The 14,614-nt window shown below is 39.8% G+C and overlaps 1 protein-coding gene across 3 annotated transcripts in view; it reads left to right on the top strand.

The window, feature by feature from the left end:
* mindy3 (MINDY lysine 48 deubiquitinase 3) overlaps positions 1 to 14,614 on the top strand; it is a 136,150-nt gene that overhangs the window by 37,378 nt on the left and 84,158 nt on the right. For all 3 annotated transcript variants that reach the window (XM_043690319.1, XM_043690320.1, XM_043690321.1), the window contains 2 exons: positions 1,280 to 1,350; positions 6,319 to 6,399. In XM_043690319.1, the coding sequence (XP_043546254.1) occupies positions 1,280 to 1,350; positions 6,319 to 6,399 (152 nt within the window). The remainder of the gene's footprint in view (positions 1 to 1,279; positions 1,351 to 6,318; positions 6,400 to 14,614) is intronic.

A 14,614-nucleotide genomic window follows, 5' to 3' on the forward strand; every position in this document is an offset into this window, starting at 1 on the left:
GGTGACCTCAGACATTTTATAAAGTTATGAACATGAAGAGGATGAGCAGTTAAGTCTTTTCCATAGGGTAGGGGAGTCCAAAACTACAGGGCAGAGGTTTAGACTGAGGGGAAAGATTTAAAAGGGACCTAGGGGGCAACGTTTTCTTGCAGAGGATAGTGCGTGTATGGAATGAACTGCCAGAGGAAGTGGTGGAGGTTGGTATAATTATAACATTTAAAAGGCATCTGGATGTGTACATGAATAGGAAGGGTTTAGAGGAATATAGGCCAAATGCTAGCAAATACGTCCAGATTAGTTTAGGATATCTGGTTAGCACAGACGAGTTGGACTGCAGGTTCTATATACGTGCTGTACATCAAAGGCTCCAAGAGCCATTATGTACAGGTTCGGTCAGACCAAAATGGTCATTAGTTTAACTGTCTGTGAACATTTGGGGCGGTTGGAAAAAGTCTTGACTACAATAAGAGAAAATTATCCAGAGAAAAGTCAAGTCTGTGCCTCTATCGATAATAGACAGTGGAAGTTAAAATAATAAGCTAGTAAGAAGACTCACCAGAAAACTGCTAGAAAATCTGGGAAACCATGTTTTCTCTGGAAGTGCTTGAAAGTCAGTCAGAAGAGAGTTCCAGACACAAACCATCCGAATACCAAATATGAAAGTGGAGACAAGATGATCCTTGAATATTTGTAAGATGGTTGTTGAGGGTAAAAAGATTGAATGCTATTTCTGATAATTGTAGTAAGACCATTTCAGCTCTTTGTATAATATAAAACTTTTGTTTTTTTTAAAAAACTTGTGTGGAGTATTTTGTTCTCTTGTGAATTCTTTCAGTGACTGACCACCACAACAAACAAAGTAGTGCAAATAAAACTTGTGATCCGTCAAGTTAGGTTTCAGTTTAGGATCTGATTTATCATTGTGTTCGATCAGCTGAGATAATAATATTTCTTTGATACTGCATTTTAGAACTTTCCCTACATTGGATTTTCAGCTAGCTGGCCTATAATTTCCTGCTTTCTATGTCCTTGCATTTTGACATTTTCCAAAATGTTAGGACCTTATACAAAGTGACAGCAAACTTCAGTAATTTGTTCTTTTAAACAATTGGTTAGACTGTATTTCTAGGTCTTAATCCTGTTCTAATACTCAAAACAATTTAGATGTTTTGGTTTTTAATATTTTTATTTGAAATAGCTAATTGAAAGTAGAATGCTATTTTTAGTTTAAGACAAACTATTGTCTCTAAATTCTAGGTATTATAATTCTTTATTTCAGAACTCCATGGGATAAGAAATCAATCTACTGTAGGTTTTCTGACGTTAATGGAGTCCTTACGCTATTGCAAGGTAAGGTAGATTAGAGTGCAGAAGTAATTTTGGCACAATTGAAAATTATTGCTTTTGTTTAAAGCTAACTTTTTTTAAGCACACAGCACCAATGAAATGCTGAATAATTACTTTATTAACTTCTGTCAGACCTGATCTAATAACTTTGTGGTGTTACCAATAAATCCAACCAGAAATCCAGACTGCGTTACATGGCAATCTTAACTTTTTGCTTTGGTAAAATTAAATCCATTCTTAAGAACACTTCATTTTTTTTTAAATGATTTAAGAACAGTGTAATCTGCAAAATCTCATTTAGATATCAACTTGTGTAAGACTTGCATTTAATTCAAAATACAAAAGCTGTTGAGGCAAAAATCATTCAAAAACTCAACCATTGGAAAATTCTGGAATTTCCAATTCTTAAAACACCACTTAAAAATTAAATTTTATACAGCAGTTTTTGTATTCATGTAAGGAATGTGATTTTTGTTGGATGGGCCAGCATTTGTTGCCCATCAGTAATTGACCTGGAGAACATGAAGGTGAAAGCTTAGTGCTTGGCCTCTGTCCACTCAAGCAAATATTGTCTCCAACCTGCAACTTGACAATAGTCCGGCTGCTGTTGTTTCTCATCTGTGGGCATTGCAGGTTGAGCAGTTTCCTGTTTGTCCTGTAGTTTAGTTCACACCAATAGAAATCTTCGCTGATATGTTGCAGCAAAGAGATGGAGAAGAGTGCTATTACAATGACACTGTATTGTTGACCTCAATTTGTATATTCTGGGTCTGTGCTGGATAAATGGGTGAAGATCTGGTTAAGCAGCAATTTACTTGCATTTCTAATCTGTATTTATTTCATACAAAGTAGACTCCACATTGACAAACCCAACACAGACTAGGTGACCATTTTGTGGAGCATCCCTGCTCTTTATTAACAATTATCTTGACCTTCCAGCTGCTCCCCTGTTTCAGTATACCATTTTGCCCTCATGATATTTCTGTCCTAGGCTTTCTGTAGTTTTCCACCAAAGCCCAGCATATGCTGGCAGGACAGCACCTCATTTTCCACTTAGGCACTTTATAGCCTTCAGGACTCCATGTTGATCTTACAACCTCAGACCGTGAGCACTGTCCTCCGTTTTTATTCATCGCAATACTTTTGTGCTGATTTTCTGTCAGCGAAGATGACCGTGTTTTCTACTTTAATACCTACCATTAACACTATTCTTTATCGATATACCATGTCTACTAGATTAGCAGAGCCTTTATCTTTGCTCTGGGCATGCTTGCCATCTGTTTGGTTTGCTGCTGTTCCCACTTTGTCAACTGCATAAAGTTTCCAACCCCCTTTTTGGTTTTGAAAAAGTCATATTGGATTTGAAACATTAATATTATTTGTTTCTTAACAGACATTGCCAGACTACCAGCACTTGTTCTGTAGCACTTTGATTTGAATAGAACTCCTTTTTCACCTAATCTGTTGCTTCTCAGGTTGAAGTATATGCTCTATGTATTGTTTCTGGGTTAGGCTGAACCAAAGGGTTATTACTCAAATTATCAAGAGTTTTATCCCATAGCATTGTTTCGAATGAATTTTGAAAAGGCATTTGTAATAGTGGTTCAAAATAGTGCTCCCTCTTGATTTTGGCCTGTATTCAAAAAGCTACCAATGGAGTGGCCCAGACCACTTTCTATAAATCTGGGGGGCTTTTTGTAATTTTCGAAAATCAAAGCAATTATTGTCCAGTGCCTGCAGATGGTTAAGAATGGGAGATGTTAATTTCCAACACCTAACAGCATATGCGAAAAGCTTGAAATCATCCAGGATTGGCTCCCTGTCCACCAAGTTAAACAATCAATATTTCCATCACCAAAAATAGTAGTGTATATCATCTACAAGACGACTTCTAATGTCATGGCCTCTGCCACCTAGAAGAAACTACTTTGTATGTTATTTATTTGGATGACATGAAGCTTAAATTTCTTGCCTGGTTAATGATCAGCAGAGGCACAGGAACATTCTCACATGCAAGTTCCCCTCCATGCCACACTCCATCCTGCCATTAATCTGTCCTCCCATTCTTTCACTGTCATTTTGTTAAGATCCTGGATCTCTCTTCCCAGCAGCAATGGGGATGTACTGAACTCCCATAGACTGCAGTGGTTCAAGAAAGTGACTTAATGCTTTCCTTTCCAGAACAATTAAGGATTGACAATAAGTACTGGCCTTGTCAGCAACGCCCACATCCCATGAATGAAGTAAAAAGAAAGGGATTGTCACTGACTACCCTCACTCTTATGTAGTTGATTTTACATGACCAAGTTGTGTTTGGAGAGTATGGTGAGAGAAGAGATTAAACACTGTTTTAGCATGTCTAGCCTCTTATCCCTTGTATTCAGAATTTAACTAGGAAGAAGAAATTAAGATAAAAACAGAAGAACAAGTACACTTAATACTTGCCCAGAGGATTTGAGACCAATGGTGATGGCTGAAAAGTCATTGCAAAATCCAACATAGCCCTCTTTGTCAGTTCTTTATGAACAGTCAGACTTGGATACTGTAACACTCAAGTGTTCTGACGACTCCTACTCAGAATATGAGGCCATGCATGGAACCAGGCAGGGAGCTAAAAAGAAAACAGTAATCATCAGATTGATTCTCCTGCTCATGTTTGTTTTGCAAAAGCCGGTACTATGCTATGTTCTTTTACTTTCTCATTGATGGGGCAGTTGGAATTACTCTGGCGTCTGTTTTCAGTTAGTGTTCGCCGGTTCTAACGGACACTGGATAATTTGAGATTGACTAGCACCTCTGAAGGTAAAAACAATGACTGCAGATGCTGGAAACCAGATTCTGGATTAGTGGTGCTGGAAGAGCACAGCAGTTCAGGCAGCATCCAAGGAGCAGCGAAATCGACGTTTCGGGCAAAAGCCCTTCATCAGGAATAAAGGCACCTCTGAATTTGTTTCATTTTGGAAAGCATTAGCTACGTGATCTCCTTCATAATACTTTGTGTATGTTATTTATTTGGATGACATTAAGCTTAAGTTACTTGCCTGGTTAATCTCAATTAACCTCTTGTAAAGACTAGTTGGTGTTGTAAATGGTGTGGTCATTGTTTCAACATGGGTGTGTTGGTGCATTTAAACTGTCTTTTTGAATTTGTATTTGAATTTGTGGACTTGCCTTCCAACTCTGAATTGCTTTATGGTCAAACTAATTTAATTCTAATGTCATTTTGTTCCGATGAAAGAGCATTATTTTAAATATTTTGTTGGGGCAATCTTTTGAGTATTGGTGTAGTTCAGATTTTAATCTGAAATAAGTCCTGCTGTATGAAAACTTTCTTTTTTGGCTTTATCGTCATTCTGTTTAATTCATAAGAGTGAAAGGTTCAACCCTAGCAGCCTGTGTCTGAAATTGAATTTCCATGCAAATGGCAAGATTCAACATCAGTATGCAAATAGCCTGGATTCTTCTGCTCTAATCTGAGTTTGTTGTGCTCTCCTAACAAGTTAGTGATAGATTCATCCATTGCTTTGACAGATGGGTATTCAATAAACAAATGCTGTTTGAACTCGATTGATATTTTCCCCTAAATCTGTCATTTGTCAGTTATTGACTAAGTGTTGGAGCTGATTTCCTAGAAAGCTAGGAGTAGGAATACTATTTTATGAGCTGTTACATTGTTTTGGAACTTTGGAAGGGAGAAAAAGATCAAAACAATGGCACTTTAAAAAGGAAGAAGAGACATAAAGACAGTGACCACATGGGAAGTGGATCAAATGGAGCACTCAACCTGCACACCTGTCTGACCCGGCAGTAACCTGCACAGCTAAGGGCCTTTGCTGTTTGGTTTCAAGAATGCTTTGGCAGTTTATAAATCATGAGGGGCAATGATAGGGAAGACTTTGGCTATTCACCCTGGGATAGGGGACTCTAAAATGAAAGGGTGTAGGTTTAAGGTGAGAGGGGAAAAACTTGCAAGGAATCTAAAAGGGCAACTTTTTCACGCAAAGGGTGGTGTGTGTATGAAATGAACTGCCAGAGGAATTGGTGTCAGACCAGTACATAACAACAACTAAAAGGCATCTGGACAGGTATATGAATCGGAAGGTTTTAGAGGTATATGGGCCAAATGCTAGCAAATGGGACTAGACTTATTTAGGATATCTGATCACAGATGAGTTTCTGTGCTGTACTGCTCTGACTCTCAGCAGGAGTAGGTAAAGACAGTAATGAGTATTATACAGCCATAAAAAGAGAGTAAACATGTGAAAAGTTTAAAAATTGTAATGCTAGTAAGAAATTGAGAAGTACTAGAGATTGAAGGGAGAAGCTGGAGAGGATGCCAGTTAGGATAATATCTCCACAGCTTTATTTCCGATGTAGCTGTTGATGAGCATTTGACTTACCATGTCACACCACAGCACCAATCCATCCACCCTGAAAAAAATAGTAAATGATATAACAAAAAAGAAAGCAGCTAACAAGAAAGCGGTTGAAGACAGGACAGATAAAGGGAAAAAACCAACCAGATGGCACAGACCAATAACTGCATTCTCAGACTTGTCATGTTCAATGATATGGGTGATCAATTAATTGCGTAAAGTTTGTTATGGTGGGATTAACAGCATACTTCTCTATCTTTGTCAGATGCAATTGTTCCTGCAGGTACTTGTTAAACATTTTACGTTTTAATGACTTCTGAACATTGGAAATGTTTTTCTGTTGAAAATTTGTTTGACAAGATTTAACTGTATAATAGAACTGACATTGCATTTATTGTCACATTCAACAATTGGGAATGGGCTCTGTTCTTGACGGTTGGTGTTGTTAACTTTTAACTATTTGCAGCCAATGTAAAGTGCCAGGTAACTTAAGCTGTAAAAAGGTTGAATATACAGCTGCTATATCTCAGTATAAGTCCTTTACAGCGTTTAATGGACTTTTGCATGCTTTTAACATTTTGTGATTCAATTTTAGGTTGGAGCATACCTGAAGTCTCCTAAATTTCCAGTTTGGATACTTGGCAGTGAAACGCATCTAACTGTATTCTTCGCAAAGGTAACTTTCACTGTTCTGAAATGCTGCTTTCCCTGAAGTCTCACATTTTACATGTCTTTCTTTTACAATTTTGCTTACCTGTGAATTAAATTGAATTTATTGTCATGTACCGAGGCACAGTGAAAAGCTTTGTCTTGCGAGCAATACAGGCAGATCACATAGTTAAGTAGCATAGATAAGTAAATAATAGGAAAGCAGTGACAAAAACACAAACACAGGTACAGGCGAATGTCAAAATTTTGAGAGTCCATCCAGTATTCTAACAACATTAGGGTAGAAACTGTTTTTGAAACTAGCTGGTGCGTGTGTTCAGGCTTTTGTACCTTCTCCCTGATAGTAGAGGTTGTAGAAAAACATTTCCGGGCGGGATGGATCTTTGAGAATGCTGGCGGCCTTTGCTTGACAGTAGACCTGGTAGATGGATTCTATAGATGGCAGGTTCGTCTTTGAATGCCCAGGCTGAGTTCACCACTCTCTAACTGTCTCGGATCTTGAATGGTACAGTTGCCATACCAGGTAGTGATACATCCAGACAGAATGCTATCGATCATTCACCTGTAAACGTTGGCAAGGGTATTCGCTGTCATGCCAAATTTCCTCAACTGCCTGAGGAAGAAGAGACATTGGGTTTTTCTAACCAGTGCATCCACATGATTCCAAGAAAGCTTGTAGTCTCTTTCGTCGCCATCTGAGATACGACCAACAATGGTGGTGTCATCAGCGAACTTGTAAATGGTGTTAGTCTGGTATTTGGCAATGCAGTCATGGGTATACAGCGAGTGCAGTAGGGGGCTGAGTGCGCACCCCTCGGGGGCTGCAATGTTGTGTGTTACTGAGGGTGAAATATTGTTCCCAGTCTTCACTGATTGTGGCCTCTGCGTCATGAAACTGAGCATCCATTTGCAGAGTGGGTCTTAGCCGAGATCACTAAGTTTATTAATCAGTCTCAAGGGGATAAGTGTTGAAGGCTGAACTGTAGTCAATGAGTAGGATTTTTACGTAGCTGTTCTTGGTGTCAAGATGTTCTGGGGAGAAGTGAAGGGCAAGCGATATGGCATCTGTTGGTCCGATAGGCAAATTGGAGTGGGTCAAGAGTAGTGGGGAGGCTGGAGTAGATTAATGCCATGACCAGCCTTTCAAAACACTTCATGACCAATGAAGTTAGGGCTACTGGGCCTTCTTAGGCACAGGGATGATGTTGGCCCTCTTGAAACAGGCAGGGACAGTGGCATGCTGCAGGGAGAAGTTGAAGATGCCCAAGAAGACTTCTGCCAGTTGATCTGCACGTGCTCTGAGTGCACGGCCTGGTACTCCATCTAGTCCCATCACTTTCCTTGGATTCACACAAAGGAAAACTGATCTGACCTCTGATGCAGTGACTGTTGGGATATGTTTGTCAGTACTTGTCAGAATAGGTGTTACCTCTCTGCCGCAAGTCTGCTCAAAGCAAGCACAGAATGCGTTGAGATGGTGTGGGAGGGATGTTCATCGTCTGCTATGTTGCACTATCTCTTTTTAGAACCTGTGATGTAATTCAGTTCTTGCCATAGTCACCAGGTGTCTGTCTGGGTCTCTAGTTTGCATCGGTATTGGTCCTTGTCTGTCTTAATGGCTCTGTGAAGGTCATACTTGGATTCCTTATATTTGAGTGGGTCTCGTGACCTCAAGGCCTCATGCCTGGTTTTAGCAGGTTCTGTATGTCCTGATTCATCCAGGGTTTCCTGTTGGAAACACCCGGATTGACTTCCTCGGTGTGCAGTCCTCCACACACTTGCTGATAGAGTCTGTGACGGTGGTAGCGTATTCATCCAAGGTACCAGCGGACTGTTTGAACTTGGCCCAATCAGCCTATTCCAGACAGCACTGCAGTTGATCCTCTGCCTTCTCCAACCAGCACTGGACCTGTATCCGCTGTGCAAAGTAGGTGTACCTTTTTCACACACTGCAAACCTTATCTTTGTCTCCGAACAGTTTTAAAGATAAAAATAATAATGAACTTTATTTCTGGAACAGAAAATGCATGCTCCACAAGTGTCTCATACTGTGCATGTGAAGTGTGTGCATGGATTGTTGTTTGCAAACTTCATCATTTAGAAGGTTTTGAGGAATGTAACAACTGTAAATGGTTGGACTTTACTAGCTCATTTTTGAATTAAAGGGAAACAACTCCTTTGAAAAATTATACTCCAAATACTTTGAGCACAGATTTATTGTTTTCTGGATGCATTATCTGTAATAAAACATTTACAACAGTGGATGTTGGGAAGGAAGTATGAATAGCTAAGCAAGTTATTTTTGTAGTTTATTTTCTCATTTCTCTGAAAAGAACAAACATTGAAGTACGCCATCTTGGGAACATCAACGTAAGCAGAAACTGGGATTTTTCTTTTCAGAAGCATTTCCATTTTTTATCTTTTATTGGACATGGCTGATATGATTGTACTGAATTACCATCACTTCTTTAGAGAAGGTATTGATGATCTACCATTCTGAATTGTTGCTTCCCAATGTCATTTGATAAGAAATTTCAGGATTCTAATCCACCAGTGACAAATTAGTATGTGTCCAAGTGTCATGAAGTTGTAGGTGTGTACTTTACCTTTCAGAGAGTTTGCAGGCAAGTGTCATGTGACTCGCTCGCAGTCAGTGTGTGCTGGAAAATTGAAAGCTATAACATTGTTGTAACCTAGATACCTCAATTGTTTTCACAGCAGTTTGAATTTAGCCAATCAGTTTAAATTATGCCCTAAGATAATAAAACCCAATTGAATTTGAATTTTACTGTTTCGACAACATTGAATCAATTAGACAATTCGATGTATGGTGTATAAAAAGCAGACATTTTGGACAGTTAGCCAGAAAGACCACCATCTGTCATTTGAAAGACTGCTATTCACCACACTCTGTCAAAGGTACCTTTTTTGTGTGAAGCATCTTTGCAGCGGAAGACTGAAGACGATCCAGGGAGATCTACAAATTGAGGATGATCAAACAACCAGCCGTTGTCTGGTTTTGAAAATGGAATTGCTGTAAATTCAATAGGGGCTTTATTGGATCAGTTCATTGTCATAGAGTGGCAGATAGATAATAGATCTTTGAGAAAGGAGGCTTGTGTTGTAAATAGTTGTTTAATGTTCATTTTAAAGTTAAAAGAATAAATTTTTTTTCCTTAAGTAGTGGAACTTTGGTGGTTCTCTGTCATTCATACATTAACAGATTGAGGCAAGGTGAACTTTTGTGTGTTTGGTTTAATTAGCAGAAGGGTTTACTGCCGTGTCAGAATACCAAGTCAGAATGATGCATGACTTGGGAGGGAAACTTGCACAGCTGGTTTCTGAAATATTGCTCCTGTTGTTCATTTTGTAGGTTGCAATCATTGGGCTGTGCAGGGCTGTTAGGGACAAAAAAAATTATGATCTCCGAGAGTAGGTTTTATTCTTTGAAATTTGAAAAGCTAGGTATTTGCTAAAAGAATGAAGCAAAAACTAAAGAACTGTGTATAGGACAAAATCAAAGCACGTGTATATTAATAATTGCATTCTATCTTACATAGTCATTCAGCCATGTTAGCAGAGAAAGACTATTTAAGCTGAACAAACTTCATTGTTCACTGAAATTGTTCAATGTGATTTCTTTCCGCAACAGATAAGGGAGTAAGGTCAGCTATGACAGGGCAACATTGGAATCCTTTGTGACTCTCAGTAGAGCCAAACAGGGCTGTGTTCTAGTGCTAACATTCTTCTCTTCACTGCCATATGATTAAAATGGACATCCTTTGGAGATGAACAGCAGTAAATTTCCGTGGTAGATAGAAGGGGCGGCATTTGATGGTGAGGAATTCAAGGTTTGGGGAACAATGGCTTCCCAGAGTTGCAATGATTGTGCACCACAAGTTGCTTTAAAAAGCAAACCCCTCCACCCTTTGTCTTACCTGAGGATGCTGTGCAATCCATACGATGGATAGAAAAACCATCAGCCTGAAGTGCACAGCCAGGAATGGATGTGTTGAGCCAGGTTTCTGTGAAGCAGTGTGTGCAGCAGTCCCGCAGTTCACGCTGGAAGCTGAGCCATGATCCGAGTTCATCCACCTTGTTCTCCAGAGATTGTTCTCCAGAATTCCTGAAGAAGGGCTTTTGCCCGAAACGTCGATTCTTCTGTTCCTTGGATGCTGCCTGACCTGCTGCGCTTTTCTAGCAACACATTTTCAGCTCTGATCTCCAGCATCTGCAGTCCTCACTTTCTCCTCCAGAGATTATACATTTGCTCGGAGTAAGCTAGAAGTGGGGCGGGGTGGGAAATCTTGAAACCGCATAGTCTCAGTCTTATTAGCAGGCGGGCATGCTTACCCCACTTCCTCGCAGGTTTCTTACATTTGAGTGGAATGGTGGAGTGGATTGTGGCTGCTTCCAGTTAAGTGATCCTACCTGTGGAGCAGGTAGATTGCAGTTTAATGTATTTTTGCAAGGGTCTGCTTAGGATCCAGTGTAGCAGATACTTGACTGTAGTTATTTTACCGGAGGGAGTATGCTTATGGCCCAATAGAGAAGTTCCTGGTTTCTGTTGCTGCCAATTTGTTGCTTCAGGTCCAGCCACGTTTTTTTGCAGAGGTGTTTGAGCTGCTCTCTAAGGTATGTTCTGATAGATTTCATGTCAGGCAGGCTCTTCTGGGGTCGGGAGCGTTTCGTGTCAGTTCTCCTTCCTGGGGTGGGTTTCTCGGGTGCCTCCATTTTCCGGCAGGCCCCAAACCTGGGGCTCACATAAGCTGCCTCCAGCTGGCCTGGTCTCCTTCCAGGGTGGTCGGATGGGTCGTAGGCACCAGATAGTCTGCTGCCTTCATCCAGTAAGCTGGCTTTGAGGATCGGAGGAGCTTCAAACTTGACTTTAGATAAAACAGTTATTAGTAATGTTTAAAAGTATGCTACTAAGTTTAAAGAGTGTAGAATGATTGTAGGAAATAGGAAACTTCAATCTGGACACAGGAGCTCGCAATGAGTCGAGCGTAGCCAGCACCATCTTGTTAGACGCCAGATATGACCTGTTTCCTCCCAGTTTCCAATGCATCTTTAAATATGAAGCCTTCTTCAGAAATGCCCAAAATTGAAAGTAAGACTGAAAAAGTTATTCTCTAAGCTATGGGTATTTCCTTTAAGCTTAAAAAAAGTTCAGAAATATCTAACAGAATTCTTGAGGCACAATTGTTTACCTTGCTAAAAAGAAACATGTCATGATTACAGAAACATTTCAGTTAATTATTAATTCCTTCGGACATACAGAAAAACCCATATGTCACAATTTCAAAATCTATAAACATAATACTATGTAGAATAGATACATGGATAAATCTCACCGTGTTCGTCACACCAGTAACTTGGCTCAAATGAGTTTACAGGGAGCTCCTGATTGCTTGTCTGCTGTTCTGGGTGCTCATTGATACACGAGTTCTTAATCATTCTCAAGTGCCCTCTGAAATTGCACAGAAAGCTGCAAGCAGAACCTAGAGTCCATGGATGGCACCTTCCAACCTGTGAACATTCCCAATATTTTTTGGGGTATACCTACACCAAAACATTCAAGATGGCAGCTCACCTCGACCTTCTCAAGGGCATTTCGAATTTCCATTTCACTGCTATTAAAACAATTAAGTTAAAGTATAAAGTATTTGCAATGTAAAGACATGATTTTGTCTGCAAAATGTGTAGTGGTTGCTCTGACTGTTGCTGTCATGGATAGACGCACTTACAACAGGTAGTGGTCAATGTGGAGTAGCAGTGATTCATCAGTCATATTGGTGTAATACTTGATAATCAATAGAAAATTTTCCGATGCACGACAAAAGCAGAAATTGCTAGAGAAGCTCAGACCTAGATCTGTGGAGAGAAAGCAGAGTTAACGTTTCAAGTCCAATGAACCTTCAGAACTTGAGATTCCTTGTCCATGTTTGAGCTGACGCCAAGGCATTACATGCAGTCTTGTGATATCATTGAGGACTCTCAGTGCAGCAACTCCTTGCCTGTACACCATTGGTAGGTCTGTCCTGTAGGTGTGTCAAGGCATACCCAGGCATGGTGACAGTTGTGCCTTGTAAATTTTTGGTAAGGTATTATTTAGAGTATGATTACATCAGGCTGTTACTTGACTAGTCTGTGGATCAGGCGAAAGTGAATAATGCAGATGCTGGAGATGAGAGTCGAGAGTGTGGTGTTGGAAAAGCACAGCTGGTCAGGCAGCATCCGAGGAGCAGGAAAATTGACATTTCGGGCATTACTGATCAAGGGCTTTTGCCCGGAACGTCGAATTTCCTGCTGCTCGGATGCTGCCTGATCTACTGTACTTTTCCAGTACCCCACTCTAGTATGTGGATCAGTTCTCCCAATTTTGGCACATGCCCAGGTATTTGTAATGAAGACATCACATGGTCTAAAGGATATGTTTTACCTTTTGTATTGTAGTTTCTGGTGCCTAGATTGATGTCAGGTGGTCTGTCCAACTTCTTTTAGAATTTGTACTGATTTATTTTTTCATTCATGGAATGTGGACTGCGCCAGCATTTATTACCCATCTGTAAATGCCCTTGAGAAGGTAGAGGTGAGCTGCCATCTTGAACGTTTTGGTGTAGGTATACCCCAAATAATATTGGGAATGTTCACAGGTTGGACGGTGCCATCCATGGACTCTTGAGGTTCTGCTTGCAACTTTCTGTGCAATTTCAGAGGGCACTTGAGAGTCAGCACATTTCTGGGGTTCTGGAACATGACAAATCCTAAAGGCTATAAGTAAACCAGATGGATTTTTGCTATCAACTGTAATTATGTGTTCATGTTTAAAATGACTTTTTAGTTACAGATTTTGAATTCACTATCTGCCATGATGGGAATCTAATCCATTACTGTGAATGTTACCCTAGAGTACTGGATTACTAGACCAATGGCATTACCATTATGCTATGTCTTATCAGACTCACTGACAGAGTAAGATTGAATTCAATCGTTTTTCTGATCCATTTAGAAAACAAAAGGAAGCTGATATACTTAGGTGTAACCATTTTGAAACTTACAGTATCTTTTGGGGAAAGAAACCCACTGATTTGGCTAATTTGGACAATGTGATTCCAATCCCCACCAGCGTGATGCACACTTACACCTGAATTCACCCAACAAGCCAACTAAGTATATTAAACTCCAGGTGATAACAGCCTGCCACCAAACATAGGGCAACCAAAGATGGGGAGTAAATGCAAATGAGAGGGTTTTAAGTGGTGTCCACATCCTAAGGATGAAACAGTAAAATTTGGGGTTATATGCTGTCGTGACCAAACAGGGTGAAGAGAAATGCCCAAGAAAACTGTATTGTCTTCTCTATTCATGTTTAACTTGTTTCTTTTAAAAATTGACAACCTTGCCAGAATCCTAAAATGGCTGACATTGATCACATGATCTTTTTAAAATGTTCTGAATCCCTGCATTGTATGAACATTCCAGCTAAATCTAAAAGGTCCAGGTTTGGTGATGGAGCTGTCTACTTCCAACCAGCTCTGAAACAAAACAAGACATTAAGACTTATTATGATCAAATGGATAATGCTTTTACAGTTACCTCATCACCTCTCAAAAAAACTGATGTGTTAAATATATCAAACTTAGCTTAATAACCTTGCAATTAGCCCACATAAGTCCTGAAGTATGTATCTTTCTAATGTAATCAGAATTTGAGCTTGTAAAATTGTGTAAGCATACAATTCCTATACCTACCTTTGAGAAAGTCGTCCTGGATTCAAGTCCCACCTATACCAGAGATGTGTCATAACTTCTCTGGATGGGTTGATTAAAATTATATACAATTCTGGGATTTGAAATCAGTTGCTGCTGACCTCCATAGGGAGTGCAAGACTCCAGGTTGAGTTGGCTGCCTGCCTTTGGCCCTCCATCTGTCTTCAGTTCCTGGCTGGAAAGGAGCCTTTTAAGAAGGAAAAGCTACTGGACTGAGTTCACTAGGGAAGCAATAATTGGACATTGATCTCTGGGAAGTTCTAACTCACATTAACATTTTTTAAACTCTGGTTTTACCAAAACTGATGATTTATAACTTATCTCCTTTCCTGTTCTTAATTTCTTAATAAACAATATTTCATCTTTAATTTGTTAGCTGTATATTTATTTCAAATATTTGGATCTCAATACCCAGGCTTTATGGAACATTGTTTGCCTGACTTCAGTAAG

The sequence above is a fragment of the Chiloscyllium plagiosum genome, chromosome 5 (assembly GCF_004010195.1).
Source record: "Chiloscyllium plagiosum isolate BGI_BamShark_2017 chromosome 5, ASM401019v2, whole genome shotgun sequence".
Classification (NCBI taxonomy): domain Eukaryota; kingdom Metazoa; phylum Chordata; class Chondrichthyes; order Orectolobiformes; family Hemiscylliidae; genus Chiloscyllium; species Chiloscyllium plagiosum.